This window comes from Calidris pugnax, unplaced genomic scaffold (genome assembly GCF_001431845.1).
Source record: "Calidris pugnax isolate Ruff unplaced genomic scaffold, ASM143184v1 scaffold70, whole genome shotgun sequence".
NCBI lineage: Eukaryota > Metazoa > Chordata > Aves > Charadriiformes > Scolopacidae > Calidris > Calidris pugnax.
This window is the reverse complement of record NW_015090862.1, coordinates 11,338,485-11,358,524: the sequence shown is the minus strand read 5'-3', so window position 1 is coordinate 11,358,524 and position 20,040 is coordinate 11,338,485. Positions and strand designations below refer to the sequence as shown.

Here is a 20,040-nt window from a genome sequence, read left to right as displayed (position 1 = left end):
TCCCTCAGTTTTTGGGCCCCGCCGCTGGGCAGAAAGAACCCGCCCCTTCCCGCGCATTGGCTGGCTCTGCCTCTCCAGCGCCCAATCGCCGGCTAGAGTGGTCGCCATGGCGACGGGGAACGCCGCGCGGCCTAGGCGACAGCATGGCCGCCTACAGCAGCGGGGTGCTGGTGGGGAACTGGGAGGAGGACCTCTCTCTGGAGGAGGTAGCGGCGGAGCCCGGCCCCTCTCTCTCCTCTCTGGCTGCCCCTCTCTCTTCTCTGGCTCCCGGGGAGCCTCGCCCGCCGCTTCCCCTCGCGGTGTCTCCCCCCTGATTCTGTAAATTCGGTTTAAGCCCGAGGTTGTGAGTGCTGTGTGACATGTCTGCCCCTTCTCTCTCCTTTGCGAGCAGGAACGCCTGAGGGATTTTATGCATAAAAGGGAAAGAGGAGAACTTTTGATACAGAAAATAAACAAACTTCAAGATAATCTTTTCAAGAAGGTAATTTTTTAAGAAGGTTATGGCAATCCTCTATGACTCCACATAGAACAGCATAGTTGTTATTAGTGTTCTTTATGCATTAAGAATGCTATGGATTAGCATTGTATATGCTAAAATACTGCTGATATCAGGTTCAGATAATTCTGTAAAAAAATTATATATATTTTAATTTAGATACAGCTGTCGGTGTCTAAGGATGGATTTCTTCATTTTGGAGACACTGTGATGCTCCTGCACCCAGAAAACAAATCCACGGTGGAGAATCGCCCTGGAGCATGTGGCCGTCTGACTCTGGCAATTAATCTTGATGAACTATCCGTGTATTCAGCCAAATCACTGGAAGTCCCTCGTGGAATTAGCGCAATTGAGAGCGCGGACCCCGAGGGTCGAAATACTTTTTGTATCTTAAGGTTTGGTACTTTATTTTGAGTTGTTTTCAATTATTGTGTTAGCTTTCAGAATCTTGTTTTGAGAAACATGCAATGAAATTTGCTAATATACAAGTGAATTGCAGTAAGGTTAGTTTATTTAAGAAAGACTCTTTAACTTGAGTCATGCATTAGGCTTGATTCTGCTCGGCATATTACTGTGAATAATGCCAAGGAAGTTTAAATCAGCTTAGAACTCACGTGAAAACAGAATTGCGTTCTCTGTATCACTTGGTAAACCCTGCCGCTACTGCAGCACAGTCGTATTTCAGCTGTGGAATAAAAACCATGTCCAAATATCCCTTAGTATTACTCATTCTCCTGCAAATAAAGCCTCTGGAGCAGAACTCTGTGTCAATACTTTTGCTGTACATGAAGCTGACAGCGTCTCTGTTCTCCTAAAAAGCCCCTGTCCTGATTGGACAAAACGCTTTGGCTTAGACCTAAGAAAGAATTTTGATGCCAAGAGCATAATTTGGGCCTTCTAGAACTGCAGCCAAAGTATTTTTGCTGAGCTGCTGTCTGATCTTGGATTTCTTGGCACTGAATGCTATCAAGTCCCTCATTAACTGACTACTAAGTTCATCAGCAATGTAAGTTTTTCACTCTGAGTACACTTAAAAAGTCTAGCACTTGATTTAGTGATTCTTTAATGTGAAATACAGAAATAATTCTGGAAATAGTGATATACCAGCGTGTATGTTGATGTAATGAACCAAATTATTGAATATCAGTTACATATATTATTAGCTACATACGCTAAGTTACATTAAAAACACACACTGTTCTGCTTTTAGTCTGTGATTTTTCAGGTGCTCCTATTAAGTATATTTTAAAGGGGGTCTCAGTGCTGAATTCTCATTGATTTTTCATTGGACATTATCTTTCCACCCTGCATGTTAATGAATACATCATAAAAAGTAATTAGTACAGTCTGTTTCTATTCTGTTAAATATTTTAACCAGTGAGTCAAGTATGAAATGTCTTTTCAGTTAAGATATTTTGCCTATTATTAAAAGGAAACTTAATGCCAAGTATTGTCACAAGACATAACTATAGACCAAATCAAACAAACAAAAAGAATAGTAAAGGTGATTATTTGAATATCTCTTTCTTCTTTTTATAATTTTAACAGTGTTGATGGAAGTGCAGAGGGTGAACCCATTAGATTTGGGCAAAAATTTCGTCTTGGAACAACAGGAGGGTTTTCTGGCCAAATGGTAAGGCAATAATAAAGTTGGAAATGACAACAGTAGCATATACTGATAGTGTGCATTTAATCACTATAAATATATATATGCGCAAGGCTGTGCAGTGGTTCAACATCTTAGCTTTACAGAACAGATTCAGACATAGATCAAAATTAGAAATACCTATTTAGAAAGTTTATGCAACTTACCTGAGATCAGGTGTGAAGGTCTAGGGATCTGTCAGCCAGAATGACTGGATACAGGAGATTTTAAAAAAGAAAAAGGAAATTAAAATTAGTTTGTGAATCATGAAAGAATTCATTATTGGGGGGAAGGGGATGGTACTTTTTTCTCTAAATAAATCCAAAATGAGAAGATTTCATTTCTTGTGAAGATAAATCTATAGTAGGTATAAGAAGTAACATACTATTCTATCATTCTGAGGGAGCAGATTTCTGTTAAAGGTTAACGTTGTTTCCCTCTGCAAGTTAGAAGCAAATAAGACATTACATGTTACATACACACTCAAAATAAATCACCACAACTTTGAAAAGTTTCCCTCTCAACAACCGTTTTGGTGAGAGAGAATCATTGGAATGAAAATTCAATTCTAAATTAGTATTTTAAAGTCTGTTTATAGAATAGCCCCTTAATGAGTTTATCAGCAGTATAGGATCTATGTTAAAGGCTTTGTATGTGTAGCTTTAGCTTGGCAGATTGATTCTTTAGGAGCCGATAGAAAATTTTTTGTGTTGAAAAATATTTTTTTTAAATTACATATCTTGTTTCTATTATATTTATACTGTCCTTAATATATATTTTTGTTTACAGTTATATCTAGCAAGTGACCATAAGTCATTTATAAGATTTGCTAAAAAATCTCGCCTTCAGCAAGTATTTTTGACAGAAAACCTTTCCTATTTGACTTGCTGGCAAGTTACCTTCTTGGATCCGCAGCTGCGTCTTGAACATGAAGGATTTCCAGTTCCTGTAAGAAATTAAAACTGTAGATAAAGTAATGAAGATCTAATCGAAACAGTAGATTGAGTACTTAGAAAAAACTTGTGTCCATTTTATTTATATATTTTCTTTATGTAAGTTCTGAACAATAATACTAGCAAGGGGGAGAAAGAAGGAACGGTCTGTTTAACCTGGGAATCTGCGTATACAACTATTAGTTTCTGGTGTTCATTTTGAAGTTGACTTGCTCAGTTTTTCTCTCCAGAATTTTTTCAAAGGTTGACATTATCATATTGTGAGGATGCAGTACTTGGAATCTACTTTTCAGGACTTCTGAGCAATAAATTGCATTTCCAATACTAGGACCTGCGATTAATTAAGAATTCCTGTACTTTAAATTTAAAAAAAACAAACCTAATGCATCTGAATAAGGGGATGCTTTTCCAAATGTGGTTTTTAACCTTTTGTAAATACATTAAACAGATGCAATATTTTCCTGTTCCACATAACTGCTAGGCTTCCTGAAGTACTGATGTAGAGCAAAATATCACAAATATTCCTCTACAGCCTTGAACTATGACTCATTTACATGAATCAGCTTACTAATGAACACAGTCAAAATTATGTAATTGTCAGAGACAACATTCTTTTTTCACAGTATTGGTAAATGGAGGTGCCTAAAACTTGATTCCGTTATACATAAGAAAACCTGCAAATTGGTAAAATACAAAGGTCCATATCTAGGCTGTGTCCCCAGACCATCTGGATCTCTCATATGGCAAATATCAATTGTAAGAGGAATTACCCTGATGGCACAGGCCACTGGAATGACTCTCTACTGCTTGCCTGACTTTATTTTATTTTTTGAAATACCCAGCACAAGGGAGTGAAATGGAATGTATTGGACAGGAGAATGTGTCTGCCCTGAGGGCTAAGCATTTGGCTGGTCTGAGCTGTTAAGACAGTTGTGTTGAGAACTGGTAGGGTGTAAAATACCTCACTGTCGATGTACAGCAGCCTCAGAGTGATACAGAGCAATGCAGGCTTACACTAGCGGTAAATAAAAACATTTTATTTGAATAAGAATAGTTAAAATTGGCATAAAAATGCCTATCAAGTATCCTCCCTTGTTTTTTTTTCCAGGCAAACTCTAAAGTGCTTATTACTCATTGCCATACTAATCGGAGCTTAGCTGTTCCAAGGAAGTTTTGGACATGGTAAGAATAATTTATAACTGGCAGGGATGTGAATAATGATGTGCCGACATCAAGAATTACTGTAAGCAGCAAGATAGTTGCTTTAGGAATGCACTGAGGAAATGGAAAAGAAGACAAAATGCACATTCTCCTTTCCCTTATTTTATTTCTGGGCTGTAACATGTGCCCACTGTGATGCTACAGACAATCAGCTCCGTCTTATTTGTTTGTTCTTTTTTTTATTTATTTTTTAATTCATATCATATCATGTTTCTAGCCTTCTCTAGTTTCTTGGTGGTTCTTCCTTTGAGTATCTTGAGCAATTACAGCTGTTTGGGTTTTTTTTTTTTTTTTTAGGAAAAAAATGAAATTATAAGAAGTGAAAGGAGAAAGAGAACTAAATAAAAGCATACTGCATAAAACTGTATATTACTTATGTCCATATGAATCAATCTCTCAACTAATTGAAGTTAATCCAACAATTCAAGTTAATATGTATGCATTAAATTAATAGTGACTAAGCATTGTTAAGAAATATACCACGTATTTCCCATTAAATTATGAGCAAGACTGGAGCAAGGGCTTGTAGCAGGTGTTTAAGGATGAAGCAAGGTCTGAAAGTTTGAGGCTGAAACAGTTATTAAGTAGCCAGAGTCTTCCTCAGTCAGAGAGAAATGGTGATATGAATGGTGATAAAAACCTAACCAGCTTGTACTTACCAAGTCAGCATATCAGTGCTTTATACCGATGGGGCTGCTTTAGCTCTGAAGCTAGAAAGGTGGCATTTCCTTTTGTTTCCTATTAATAATTTAGGAATTTGAAATCAAAGTGAGCTTGTAAGGGTCCGATATTTGAAAGTGCACGGTGATATTTCTGAATAAGACAAGAGAAACATGAGAAACCTTGAACAACTTGCAGATAATGCAGATTTGCTGAATTTGTGTATATATTAATTCCCCCTGCCCATCTCCCTTCCTTTGACTTTGCAGGTCTTGTTTTGGAAAAGAATATGAAGTCATTTGTCACACTTACCTGGACTCCCATAGAGTTGAAGAAGATAAGAATTACTGGATAATAGTTACAGGAAATCCCGGTGATGAGAACGGTACAATGATTGATAGACCCAGCCCTCACCCCGGCTGCCTTCACAAGAATGAGTTTCATGAAGAGACATAGAATATAAAAATCCCAGACTACAGCAAACAAAGGTTGATGAGATGGTTCTTGAGTTTTCTGTTCAGATTTTAGTTTTAGAGATTCTTGTTTTAAAAATGGAAATGAAAGTCTACCATTAGTAGTATTACATAATCTCATTAACTCATCTAGTTTATACAGTGGGCAAGAACTAATAAAATTTGATGAACCACACACAACATCAAAAATTCTTGAATCAGGAAGGATTCATTTTCCCGTTTTCATGTTCACGGATGGCAAAAGATGTCAGAATCCAGGAAATCTAATGTTTTCATTACCTTACCGGCTTTCAGAGCGTATTTAACCAATTCTCCCAAAACCAAAACAGTGCCGCACTTTTTAAAAGGATGAGTGTGCAGTTTCCAAAACACTGAAAATTAAACTCATGTAAGCTACCATGGGATACTTTGACATTTAAAGTTCATCTGAAAGAAAACTGGTTGCTGAGCTTGTTCCACGCTTCGTCTAGCACAATGTTGCAAATTATTAAAAAATCACAAGTGACATCTCTTTATTTCGAGATTGGCCTAAGAATTAAGATAATTATTTTAAAAAGTATAAATTGAATTTTTTAACTTTGTCCATGGATTCTAAACATTTAAATGCCAAGTAATTGAGAACTTGAGCACAGTGGTAGACTAAAGACTTCTGACAGCATTATCCATATGTCCATAATCAACCCACAATCATTTCTACCAAGTTCAACAGCAGGGTAAAATTGCCAGAGTAAATTAAGCCCCCACAAGTTTCATGAAAGTAAATGACAAAGCTGAAAAAGAATAGGAGACACTGTGAGTTTATCCAATAAGAAAAAGAGCATAGTCTATGTTCATACCTAATTAGACACTAGACAATCCACGTAAAAAGAAATGGTCCAAGAATGGTAAAAATTTCAGCTAGAACTCACATTTTCTTATACAATAAAATCAACTGAGCAGGAGATGCAAAGGCATAGAAAACAGATGTCATTACTTCATAGAGTTACCTGTCTTTATACGGAAGCTGAGACAGCACCACAATCTTCTTAATGTATGACATTCCATTATATCCATTTAGTATACACGTATACGTATTCCATTTCTTACTGTGCCACAAGGGCAGGCTCTTTCTGCACAAAGCAAATGAATTTCTGAGTGAAATACTACATAAATTCTCAGTTCTCAAAAAGGATTCCAAAGATGATCAAAGTTCATAAAGGTCAAATAATACTAAGTTTTACCAAAACAAACCCACTAAACTTTCACGGAAGAAGGGACTGATCTGAACATGGTCTGTCTTGAAGCTGTGTCCCAGATAGACTGTTTCAAACCCACTTGCCTTCATTCAATCCAGATTAAACCAGCAGGCTGCAGAATAGGCTAACTAGCATATAGAGGTATAGAGGGTCTTGGAGCAGGAGTTAGGTACGTTTCTGTGACATGCAGGTTTGCTTTAGGAGAGTGTATCACAGAAGGCAGTTTTTGAATCAGGCTCCTCATGTGCAAACCTTCACAGATCTGTTATAGATGAGCTGTTATAGAGGCAATTATCTTTAGGAACTTTTCTTTCTGTGTAAAGATATGAAACCATTTGCCATCACGGCAAATGATACGTGTTTTTAAAGAGGCGCTATTATTACTGCAACTTTCAGAGATTAAAGTTCTGCACATTTTCCACAATAGATTGACACACCCTGCTTTGATTTTGTAAGTATTAAACTAGAAAAACTTAGACTGTGTGAGTGCACTGCAGAGTTTGTAATTTGACCATTGCGGGCATTTATTGGTATTAGGGATAGCTATTTAGAATCTGGCAAAGTCTCTTTCCTCTTGGTTAAATGTAAGAAACAAGAAGAGGCCTTAAACCGAAACCATTGCTGAAACAAAACTTCGTGTGAACTCATGCAGGAATGAGGAGTGTGTGGGCAGAGTGCCTTGGCTGCCTAATGTTATGGATGGGAGTGTGTGTGTGAGAGTGTGTGTGCGTTTGGGGGGGAGAAAAGCAACGCAGGCTGGACAAAAACAAGTTTTGTAAAGTCTTAGAGGAAAACCAAGGAGATAAACAGATACAGAAATGAGTACAGGAGTAGGTAATGTTGGAATTACGTGCTGATTAAAAGTGGCTTGGAGACTCTGTGTGTTTTGATCAGTCTGTGCTCGTGGGAAAGGACTTCCCGAGCTGTTGAAAAATAAACAAAATTGAATCAACAGTTCCTGATTCCATTATCAGTTTTTCTTCTTACCTAATACAGTTTAAAACCACACATTTCTATGTATCTTCTTATTTCATGTAACACATATTTATAATTCAGCTAATTCATGATACTGAATAAAGATATTTATGTAATGTAGTTTTTCATTTAAAAATTGTGTTTTACACTTCCCAGTGTTGTCCACATGATGGCACCACGTTGTCTAACCACCACAATTATTGCTACATGTGTAAACCAACCTGAAATGTTTAAATGCAAATGAGTCTGGTTCAATGCCACAAAAGCCAGGTTAAATCAGGCTTGAATTCTGGGCTAGGAGACGTCATCAATGTTTTATCCTGGTTTTGGAAAATAAAGTTAAGCAACAAAGGTAAATAGGAAAACACAGATCATTGTGTACTGCGTACAATCAACTTAAAGCTAATTGGAATACTAATTAATTTGTAACCAAAAGATACTTAGAGGAAATTATCTTTAGGAGCATTTTCTTTCACTTTCTATGTAAAGATATGACACCTGATCTGTGACAACCGATGCATGTTTTTATAGGGGCATTGTTATTTCTTACTCCAGTGTATAGAGATTAAAATTCTGTGCATTTTCGCACTAGGTTGACATAATCCTTCTTTGATTTTGTAGGTATTAAACTAGGAAAACTTAGGCTGCATAGAATGCCCTGCAGTGGTTCTAATTTGGCCATTGTGGACATTTATTGATAAACACAAGAATTAATGCCAAGAATTATAGGACTGAATATTAGGGCAGAACCTGGACAATCCTGCAACTGCCAGTTAGAGATGAGTGGGCAGGCTACTGGAGATCTGAACCATGCTCCAGACCTGCCCATTGTGTAGCTAAGGGCAGGCACTGGATTTTGCTTGTCCCAGTATTGCATATCATGAAATATGGAGAGTGATGCTTGCCTAATTTGCAAAGCACTTTGACATATACCAACAAAAAGCAAAATCACGCCTAAGGAAGCTTTTAATGCTTCTTCCAAATTAGACCCACTATGGATAGCTCTACAAAGTACATTGTGGGAAGATAAAACTCACTTTGCCTCCACTCCAGGCAGCTCAGAAGCTGTTTGCATGAAGCTGATCCTGAGCTATTAGTCCTTGCTGAGGGACAGGGTGCATTAGTTCAGATTTAGTGCTGTGCTAATACAGCTTTTCATAGGCCTAAGGCACAGAGAGAACTCACATCTGCACATGCTTTGCTGTGCACACGTGTGTTAACAGCACAATATTGAAGTAAAGAAAGATGCAGAGAATTCAGTCATCAAAGCAAAGCATCTTCCCCCTAGTAACCTCACACATTGGTAACATGGGAAAATGCAAACTGAGTTTAAAATCTGCCTATTCACTTTCCCTCTCTTTTACATGCTTCCCCAACTCATATTTTATATCAGTTCTCCTCTGCCATGTCATCTAGCCCAAACTTACTGATTTGCTGTGGTTATAAAGCACTCAGCATAAGTCACCGGTCCCTCTCCCAAATCACATCAGTATCTTCAGAGGCTGCTCTGCTTTTCGTTGATTGCCATGAAGCATTGTTTTCGCTCAGACAGATCAGAGGAGGAAGCCATATGCAGGTTTAGTAACTGGATAAAACAACTGAAGGAAAAAAAAAAAAAAAAAGCAGCAGGGAGAATATTACAATAAGAAATTCCACACAGCAGTGGAAGAAAATATCCAAGCACTGGAAAATTTGGTGGAGTTGGCAGGTAAGAAGGTGATTTTAATAACATGTGTGCCCACTCACCCTATATTAATATGGCACATCTGTTGTAATCTGGAGGGGGGATGTTCTTTTAAAACCATAGTTGTTGCTTTAGAAACACTTCAGATTGTTTAATGCATGAAAACTAAACTAAGGGGTACACAAAATAAAAATACAGATGTGAAATGCAAAATACATTAAATATAAGTGGAAATTAGAAAAGCTGTACATCATTTTGTCATCTACACATCTCTTCTAATTCTGTTCTGTTTGAGGCTTTATCCCAGGTCCTGCCTCCATCCTCTGCCTGACCTGCCTGATTTCCCTGTCTGTACAGAGAGAGCCAAGCCACGGTTTGCCTGCTCCCCTCTTACGTGCTGTTTCACTTCACTCTGGAAGCCATAAAGGGGAATCTAATCCTCAATATTGCATTCTCCAACGTAAGAGGAGGAGTGGAAAGATCTGTCACCTTTCTGGATGTGTGCTATTTCAGCAGGGATATGAGCAGCCATAAGGACATCAACTACATGCTTTGCACGATAGGTTAGAATTACTAATAATGGGAGGGACGACTCACCAAGTTGCCAATTTGCCAGGGGAACGCACCCATTTTGGTTGGTTTGGTTTGGGGTTTTTTTTTTTGTCAACACTCTGTGTGGAGTTTATGCAATGAAACAATTGACACTTCATTTTTGTCACTGGTGGCCTTGGACAAGGCAATGTCTTTTATGCAAGAGAACAGAATCATCAGCAGTGCACTAAAAAGCGTTACTACAACACACTCACTCGGTTTTCTCTAGAGAAGTCTCTATATTTTCTAGCAAGGAATACTCAAAGCAGAGTAGAATAGGCACAAACGTTAAAAAATGCCTGATGACATTAATACCCACCTTCGATGATGAAATTAATTCATACACATACATCTCTGCTCTATGTTTATATGAGAAGCTCAGAGAGCTAATTTCCCAACATCTGTTAAATGCTGTTTCATACAATACGTCAAAACAAAACTAAACAGACCATCCAGTTACAGGCCAGCTAGTATATATGTTTCTATAATGCTGGTCTTGTTTCAATTATAGGCTCCTTGGGGCAGAGACCGTATCTTCATCTTATTTTTCCAAATATGAAAAGGAGAAGTTCAGTAATAGCATAAAGCTGTTATTAAAAATGATTGTAAGATGACAAGAAATGGAAGTGCAGCTGGTACAGATAACCAGAGATACAGGCATATGAAGTCTGCACATAAAACAGCGCCATGTAGTAAACTCTCAGTGTGGGGTATGAAGATGGAGCTGCCCAAGTAATTCTGACGTTAATAGGAGTTGCTAGGAGAAGAGCCCACAAACCACAGTGCTGTCCCTGTGGGTCTGACAAACCCACAGAGGGGCATAAGAATTATACATGGCAGTATTTATTTTCATATATATATAGTTTTTAATTATATGTCATAGTAGTTAAAAATACCTAACCAGCTGTTAATTTAAGTCCCATTTGCAAAAGTGAGACCGGTCCTAAAAAACGGAAAGACTGTTTCTGCAGTTCATATTAAAACTGTTTGGAATTAGGTTGTACGTACCTTTGAAGATCTTAGTCTGACTAAGAAAATCACTTTCAAAAATGGCATTTAGCAGCTTCTGAAAATGTTACCTTGTAGAATTTACAAAAACATTAAATCCCCAAGCAAAATGAAAGCAACAGACTAGTGAATAAGCAAAGCACAGAACTAAAGTTATATGAGATATTTCCTTTATGAGCAAACTCAGTTAAAACTCCTAAAATGTTAATTAGCATGGATTATTGTTATAGGGTCTCTAAAAGATTAAACAGCAGTTTGTGAAATCCACATCAGACAGCATTTTCTATCCTGCCTCCCTGGTTTCCTACCACTCGTCTAGCTTGGACTTTCTTCCTCTCTGTATCCTGAAGAAACAACTGAGCAGTTGTTTGGGGAAAAGTTTAAGGTTCATCAGCTTTTCCGGTCTTTTTGCTGACAATTTTGGCAGCATCAGTTTACCCAGAACACCCAAGATGTATTATAGTTTTTCAAATAACCAGTGAATTTAACTGACCATGAAACGAAGCGTATTTTGCCATATAAATATACATAGATACAGAAAGAAAAATGAATTGGCACTATATACACATGCACACACTGAGTACTTTAATGCTGGTGCAGAAATAGCATGCAGTTCAGCATATGCAGGAGAACAATCTTTCCTCATCTGAAAACAATAATTGGTTTCTTTTGAAACTACCTGAACTAATTAGTTCTTTCAGTGTAATCTTAAGTAGTCAGGGACATATTTAGGTCTGATTATAAATGACTCTAAGGTATCACACGGAAATCCAGAATAACATTCTAGCTACACTTAACTGCTTCATCATGCCCTCTTTTTTCTTATGCATCTTCATTCCCCTTTCTGCTTGCTGCACGACGGTGTCCTCAAATCCAGCTGGCCTAAGGTTCTACTCAGTCTTACAGAAAAACTAAGAAGTTGCCTAGAGCTTGGCCAATCTATGAGCTGTGGTCTTTGTTCCTCTTGATGCAGTCAGTGTGATAATTCTCTCTAGAACATGTTGAGTACAGGACCCAGATCACTTTACTGTGTGATCAAAACCTCATAATTACAACAAAAACAACTTTTAACCTTGGTGGGATAGGTTCTGTGATAAGGTCCTAATCAGGACAACAGGAAAATATTTCACAATGCAAACAACCAGCCTTTGGAATAATCTGTCTTGGTTTTTGGCGCTATTGTAAATCAATGGTCATAGTAGATAAAGAGCAAAGAGACTACCCAGCCCAAAAATTGCCTGGTTTTGAACTTTGTATCTCTTGTCTTTGAAACCATGAACAAACTCCTCCCATTTCCCCAGCTAATACAGATAACGGCAATGATAACCCTGCACTTTGTCACACATGTGTCATGTACCTTTTCATCCCTCATTTACCATGTTTGTGGATCAGCATCCCTCCCTGTTAAATGGGTGTAGGCTCTTTCCTAAAGGAAGGTAGTAAGAAGTATTTTGTGGATATTTATTAGGTGCTCATACAAACAAGACAGAAGTATTACAAAGAAAATGTTATCATTGTTCTTAAGCGTCTTGGCATTTTAAAATTTACCATAAAATTTGTCTACGTGTATTTTATCTGAAATGGTACCAAATTTTACAGGTTGAATTAATTCTAGTTATCAGTTTTGATTAAGTTATCAATTTATCCAGACAAAATTTATCTGGACCTATTCTCTCTTGTCCACATTCTTTTTTTCAGACACAAATCACAATTTGAATAACAGGGATACAAGCTATCTCAATAATTACAATGTATGACCTTTGATGAAACAGAGCTTAGTGTTCTGGCTGCTCATTGAAAATTTTGATGCTTCCAGAAGTGCTTGTAATTCAACATTTTCCTCTGTCCCATGCTAATGGGTATCTAACTATATATCAACTGATTGTGCCATGTTAGGCGGTTATGGAATTTTGTGCTTAAGTGCTAACAGATTTTAAACAGTATCACACTTTGGGACTAGTGAACGGCTTCTACTGAGCGCTAGCCTTCATACAGCATTCAGAAACACCAACACAAATTCCTGCTTCCTATGAAATTAGCTTAACAAGGATTTGGGGAGTAACCATTTGCACTATATGGTTGATGTGTGCAACCTTTTTATCTAAGCAATTATTTCTGAGAACAGAACGTTCATTCATCACAGAAAGAATTGAGGCAAAGTCGATTTATACCACATATTTGGCCTGTTACATGACACAAACATCAGTTGTTTGGTTTTAGAAGTTAAGCTTTACATAAAAGCCAACAAGCGGTGAAGGGGTGAAGCGGTGAAGCCCATGTAACTTATAACAATTTCAGGTTTTCTGCAATAGTGCAAGGTTCATATTGCAAAGAAAGATGTTGCCAGAGTTGGTATAAATGCACAATAATGATTTTTAAAAAATATTCGAAGCTATTCTATGAAAGACAACTTATTAACATGCTGGGGTAGGGCAGCAATTTTTCCAAATGAACAGTGTAATTAAGTGAACACAATCCTCCTGTGTAACTGTCATAAAGAGAGTATTCATCACCTAGAGTTCTTGTGCCTGCAACATAACAGCAGCGTTGGGTAAGACAGGCTTCCTGAGGGAGGGACGATGAAGCTGAAACTCAACTGATAGGCAATGAAAGGAGTTCTTAAAGGGTTCAGAAAACACACCCATGAAAACAAAATTACGGAGAAAAAGAGGAACACAAAACTAAAGCTGTTCAAAATATATTTAAACTTGCAGAGTTCTCTGTATCTGGGGAGCATCCAATATGATATTCTGCCTCTGCAGAATAACATAGGTTATTTTCTCCACAGAAATAAACAATGATCATATTTAAAATTTAGTAGTCAAATATAGCCATAGTCATATTCTTCAATAACAGTCTGTGAAGTTTTGTATTGATGCTTTTCTCCCTTGCTGATCAAAGTTAAAAAATTTCACTTGAAAGAGTGTTTTAGAGACCCAAAAAAATATTTTTGCCATAGTTAAAAACAGTTTGCTTCAAATAGTTCCAGTTACTGTAAAAAAATGCTGGTATGATAAAGCCACTGCTTAGAGCATAAAAAGTGTATTTGGTTTACATCTCAAAATTAATATCTGTAACAATTGCATTTTGAGTACAATTCAAGGCAACACCTTGTAAGTTATAATTAATAGCTACACTTAGGTAAAGAAAACAAACCATTAGTGAGGTGAATCTATTTTACCTGATTTTGCCAGTTACTACATTACATTCTTCCAACCCAGAAGAACATTAATACAAAATATGGATGGCTGGGCAGGCATCTGAAAAAAGAACAAAACAGAAATCTAGCTCCTGAACTTAGTTAGAAAAGCGTTAACTGTTGAAATGAGATTAGACTATATGCCCAAAACAGTACATCACTGCTGCTATAAATCACATAGAGCAGAATAAACATACCAGGAAATTTTAATTACCTTAATGATGAACTTTCATTTAGCCACAACTTTAAAAAAATAATCCTAAAGGAAGGGATCGGATAAGATGGCAGCTGAAATTTAGTGTAGGTGACTGTGAGGTAACATGCATTGAAAGGAACAATTCAAACTATTCATATATACTGATGGTTTGCAAAATCACTCAAGAAAAAGATCTAGGCGTTACTGTGGACAGCTTAATGGAAACTTCTACTCAGTGCACAGTAGTGGTCAAAAAAGCAAACAAGATGTCAGGCTTTATTAAAGATGGATTGGAGAATAATACTGGAAATAATAACAATACCATCAAATACATCCATAAAGTATTCTTCATTTAAAGATAGCTTATTTTACTTATATTATCTGAAAAGAAAAAGGAATGGCCTGGAAAAGGTAATTAAAGGGATTTAGGGCCATAGATTAACTTCTATAAAGTGAAAGACCTTTAAAGGGTGTCATAATTATGATATCCTTCAAATTAAAGTGTGTTGTTTTTCTCGAAACAACAACTCTGCTCCTCGATCCTTCAAATTAAAGTGTGTTGTTTTTCTCCTCAGTTCATCAGTTTGTAAACAAGGTTAGCAGGAGGCACTGACCTTTGTCATATCTACTGAGATGAATGAATGAAAAATGGCATATGGACTCCGGATAAACTTCTTTTGAGCACAAGGCCTGAATGTCATTTCGCTGCTGCTCCAGAGAAAAAGAGAAAGGGTCAACTCTGCATCAAACCTCTTCTCTGCTCTTCCCTGAGCCCAGTCTGCAGAGCCCAATCCAGCACCACATTTTATCCAGCCTAGGCTCAGCTGATGGGCTATACCCAGCACCTTCTATTCAGTCTTTACTCACTTCCTCAAGTCCAGCCTAGCACCCCAACTTGAGACCTGTCCTCCTTTTATCCCTTCCTTCCCCTCACACCCTGCACTTACACATCTGAACTACCCTCTGCTGCTTCCACCGTCTCACACCAGTTACCCCAGTGTTTCCCACGTGGTGTTAGCCCACTTTACCCTCACAGCAGGCACAGCTCACCAGCTTAGTTCCTTCAGCGTTTGCTGTCAGGATTATCAGCGCTGTTGGACATCCATTAATTTGCCTCCCCTGCAGTCCCTACACAGCAAGCCACTTCCCCATCTTTTGCAAGACCACTGACAGAAGTGCGTGATGCTGTTGATGTTATCAATTACTATCCATGGCAAATGAGAAAAACTAAAAAAATAGAGGTTAATTTACAGCAGAGGAGCGCCCACACCACCCAGCTTAGGGCTATGGCATGCTTCAGTGCATATATTGCTTAGATATTAATTAAGGCAGGAGGTTTCTCTCCAAATTACTTGACATGCCAGGTTGAAAGCTGCCCTGTGGATTACGGACAATGATATACACCAACCTCTGCGGTTCCTAGGGTAGAGTGCTTGCTATAAATAGATGTAAGATTTGTAAATTTAACATTGTTTAGTCTGAGGATAAGTGAGGAAAATGGGAAACTCATTTGCCCAGCAGCAGGAGGGTGTGGAGTGTTGTTTTCTGCTGAGGGCTTTTTTATTTTTATTACTAAACTCTTGAGAGCCTAGAGATGTCACAAGGTCCTTTTGCTGTTCTGGGCTGTGAAACCAGGAGGGGAAAATATGAACTGATGCAGTTTTATATAACTCACAAATGTGTTTAGCATTTTCTGTGACAGTGAAGGCAGTCAGAAAATTTAACTGTTTCCTTTGTGAACTTTATTTTGTTTGTCTGGGATTTTGCTCTGTTCCAGCAGAACTGGCAGTAGTCTTGACCAGAGCAGGGGCAGGACACTTTCCCACAGAAGCAAAATAAATTCTAATTACACTAAAAAGGGAAGGAAAAAAGAAAAATTAAAAGTTATGCTGTGAAATTGCATTATTACCTCTCTAACAGGAAGCATATGGAATAGTAGCATGCACATAGGTCTGAGAGCCAGGAATAAATCAGTGCTAGTCTAGACATGCTGATTCCAGCTGTGGTCCTGAAACAAGCTGTTAGGGCTAGAATTTGATTAAGTCTAATACCCTTCTGGAGGGGATGATGAACAACGGCAGAATAATGCTGTCCCATCAGAGGTGTGCTGAGGTTCTTCCACCATGGCTGTGATGCAGGCAACAGAACAAGGGTCACCCACTGTAATGCCCTCTTTCTGACAGTGACTGGATCCACAGCCAGTATCAGAAATCAGGGTGGTACATCCTATGGAACAGTGACGTATCACGTAGCCCTGTTCTCTCCAGTATAGAAAAAGGAGTAGAGGAAATGTCTTTACTCAGTCCTGTTTTCCACTTCTTAATATGGCACTCACTCATGATTTCTGTTGTGCTTTCTCCACTGTGACTATAACATTTAATTAACTAATATTTATAAGCACCAAGAAGATGGAAAGCCTACGTATTATCTGTTCAGGGTGAGTAATTACCTCACAAAAAGACATAAATAAACTTTGACCAATGATGTAATTTCAGAGCACAAAGCACTAGCAGAGTCTTACAAACCCTCACAAAATACCTCTTCCCTCCCACACTCACTTCTCCAAAACAATGAATCCCTCTCAAGTGATCGGACGTGAATAACATTTGCACCTCCTTTACTATTATCTTATTTTCACACAGCAAAAGGATCCTAGTTTGTGTCTGCTTTAGCTTGATTTCTGCCATCCTCAGACAAAACTTTTCCCTCCACTACACAGACTTTATTCACCAAAGAAAAACCTCCCAAAGCCCTTGCAGACCTTATGAAAGACGTTTTCACTCACTTGGGTTAAATGAGCACTGTGTGTTTTCTTTCTTCTTTTTTTTTTTTTCTTGCAGGGGGTGTGTGTATGTCTGTAAAAAGTAATAAATGAATCATTTCAACTTTGGGCAAGAAGTTTAGGTGTTGTATTTGTACCATGCAACTACATAAACACAGAACGAGCCAGTTAACCAATGAATTGCAGGAATGAGAAGCCATGAGATGATCTAAAACATTTTAACACATTTTCCATATATTAGCCCTTGGACTAGTTGTGTTTTGCTTTCTTACAACAGACACAAGTCAGTAAAAGTCCAAAAGGAAAGTCTGAGGTTTTACATTTCTGTTTGTGGTACAGGAAAAGGGTTACGATCTCAGTGGTTGATTCAGTGAAATAACATCTCTTTTATACACATCTGCCTAGCAAGTAGGGCGGTAGTTGGAAATACCCAATCTAAAGCATTAAAGATTTGCTGGCAAATAGCAAGGCATTTTCTGCAGAGAAAAAGTTGTTATATTGAGTAGTCACTTTGAATGCTTAGGAGTTACAGTCAAATATCCAAACACTGTGGAGTTACACTGCATTTATTATTTTGTCAAGTATTTAACACACTGGGAATTGACTCTGCTGCATATTTCATAACCAAGAAGGCACGATAATTGTGGACTTAAATAAGAAGATACTTGGCAATGGTAAGTGATATTTTTATAGCAATTATTTAGGCATCATACCATCAGCTGTTTTTGCATGTCAGTATGTATCATTTTCAACTGTTCTAATTTAAGACTTTAAAAGAAATGAGTAAACAGATAAGAGGTGAAAACAGAGGTGTTTCATCAACTATGTTTTTGTCTGTCTATTCAATGTCATTGCTGTTTTGTTTTTAATTTATATGAGAAATTTTTTCAATTATCAGTGTTATGACTTAAAACAGAGATGCTCTACATGGAAGTACCTTAATTTGGGACACTTACTGCTGTATATTATTTCTTCTATTTCTTCTGACACATAAAAAGCCAGGAGAGTGGAGCAGAGACTTTTGTGAATTTGTAGCTTTCTTCAATTTTGAAGGCCTCTCTAAACCTGCAAGATTATAAGAGGCAGAAAAGAAACAAAATTGCAAATCAAACAACTCATTACTCAAAAGTATTTTAAATCTACAAAATGTCTCTTACTGGCAATAAATGTTCATAAATAAGAGAAACGAATTAATTTCAAAACCAGATGAAAAGGAGGGGATACAGGAATTATTTTTTTTAAGCTTTTGCTAAGCCCATTTTTTTCCAGAATTGTTTCTGACCTTCTACTCATTTCAGCTCTGCCGTGCAACTGCAGGCTATATTCTTTAAATATTTTTCTTTAAAGAACCAATGCAAAAAAAGACGTTTCTCCGTGAGAACTGCATAGATGTAGTATCTAATCCTCTGAAAACACATACATGCTTCTAAACCATTTTAAAATTAAACATTAATATGATTATGTACTACAGTTTCAGAGCACAGTTCCACTCAAGACATCCAACTGCACTGTTTACTTGAATCTCTGTATGAACTAGCCTATACAGGAAATCAGTAAATTGCTCCAGAGTCTCAGCCTCAAAGGGGATACGTATTTGTTTAGTCATATACTATAAATAACATCTGTAGACTTGAAACTTTGCCAGCATTATTAATGCAGTGTTCACTTAATAGTACCCTTTATGATGAGCCTCATTAGTAACTGGTTCATACAGTATGAGCCTACAGAAAAAACATGCAGGCTAGTATAGCACACACATACTGATGATATAGTAACCATACTGCCAGTGTAACCTCATTTGTCGTTGAGTGGTACAGTCTGAGCTGAGCACACACCTCCTGGTGAGCAGCCCCCTGGGAGATGCAGTCAGCACGGAGGCTTCTGAAGCCCCCCGTGCTGCTCCTCTGCAGGGGGATTGCTGTCAGGGTGGACAAGGGGACAAAACACTCCCCTCTTCCCCCACTGTACCAGCCTGTGGCTGCAAACGGATGACATAAAGCTGTGGTGCTGTCAAATTACTTCAATTTATGCCAAAGGACTGACCCAACAGACGGTGGTCTCTTCATCACTTTTACAGCTCTTCACTACTAGAGAGCACTGATGATGTGGATCTGCTGGTTTTATTTGCTTAGTACTGTTATAATATAATATTTATGCTGTCTGTATTGCAGTATGACATGTACTATACACTGTAAAATAACTTGCATGCTTTATCATATGGAATGAAATATGTATGTAATAGATTCTGCATAATACAAGATGGGTTGGCGTAGGATATCATTACTTGACACCAGCAAATTCTTATTGTTTTCTAAGAGTACTTGTTAACAGTTTTGTTCATTTTCCCATTAAAAAACCCACAACACTTAATTATCTTACAGTATTTTTAATCAGAAAATCCCCTGGAAACTGGAAAACTGGAAACTGACCCTGACACTGGAAAATTTAACCTCTCTGAGTTCGTCTCTGCTTCAGTGTCAGGGTCATTCAGTAGCTACCCTCAGGACCAAGCCTACTGTAGCACATGGCATTGTGTGAGCCCCAGCATGCTGTTCTACACATCCACAGACTTACTGCCTTTTTGTGGATATCCAGACCTCCTTTGCAGATAGTCTATTTGCAAGACAGCCACGTGGCCAGGAGACAGACACTGTGTCACACAATCCAGTAATATATAGCTGCTCTTGTCCCCACCATCAGCTGAAAAAGAAATACAGTACCTGTGATGTGAGTTATACCAAATTCTTAAGGATTCAGATATCCCTTCCACTCCCTAACACTATGGAGCTTAGGTACTTACTATCCGGTAGCCCTGGACCACAGACACTGTATGGACCTAACAATTATTTTCCCAGTGTTTAAACTGAGATCATCACAAACCCCCCAATGCAATCAAATGTTAGGTCATGCAGTAAAGTTCCA

The 20,040-nt window shown here is 37.9% G+C and overlaps 2 protein-coding genes across 2 annotated transcripts in view; both read left to right on the top strand.

Annotated features, from left to right (window-relative positions):
* The first annotated feature begins 143 nt into the window (after positions 1-143).
* Positions 144-5,458, top strand: CFAP161 (cilia and flagella associated protein 161). The gene is made up of 7 exons (XM_014944354.1): positions 144-206; positions 392-481; positions 656-891; positions 2,045-2,129; positions 2,931-3,089; positions 4,203-4,276; positions 5,245-5,458. Exons 1-7 carry the CDS (start codon positions 144-146, stop codon positions 5,429-5,431), a joined length of 894 nt encoding a protein of 297 aa, XP_014799840.1. The 3' UTR covers positions 5,432-5,458.
* Positions 5,459-17,720: 12,262 nt separating this feature from the next.
* Positions 17,721-20,040, top strand: part of IL16 (interleukin 16) — a 47,808-nt gene continuing 45,488 nt past the window's right edge. The window contains exon 1 of the mRNA XM_014944576.1: positions 17,721-17,792. The gene's annotated coding sequence lies outside the window, so the exon portion shown is untranslated. The remainder of the gene's footprint in view (positions 17,793-20,040) is intronic.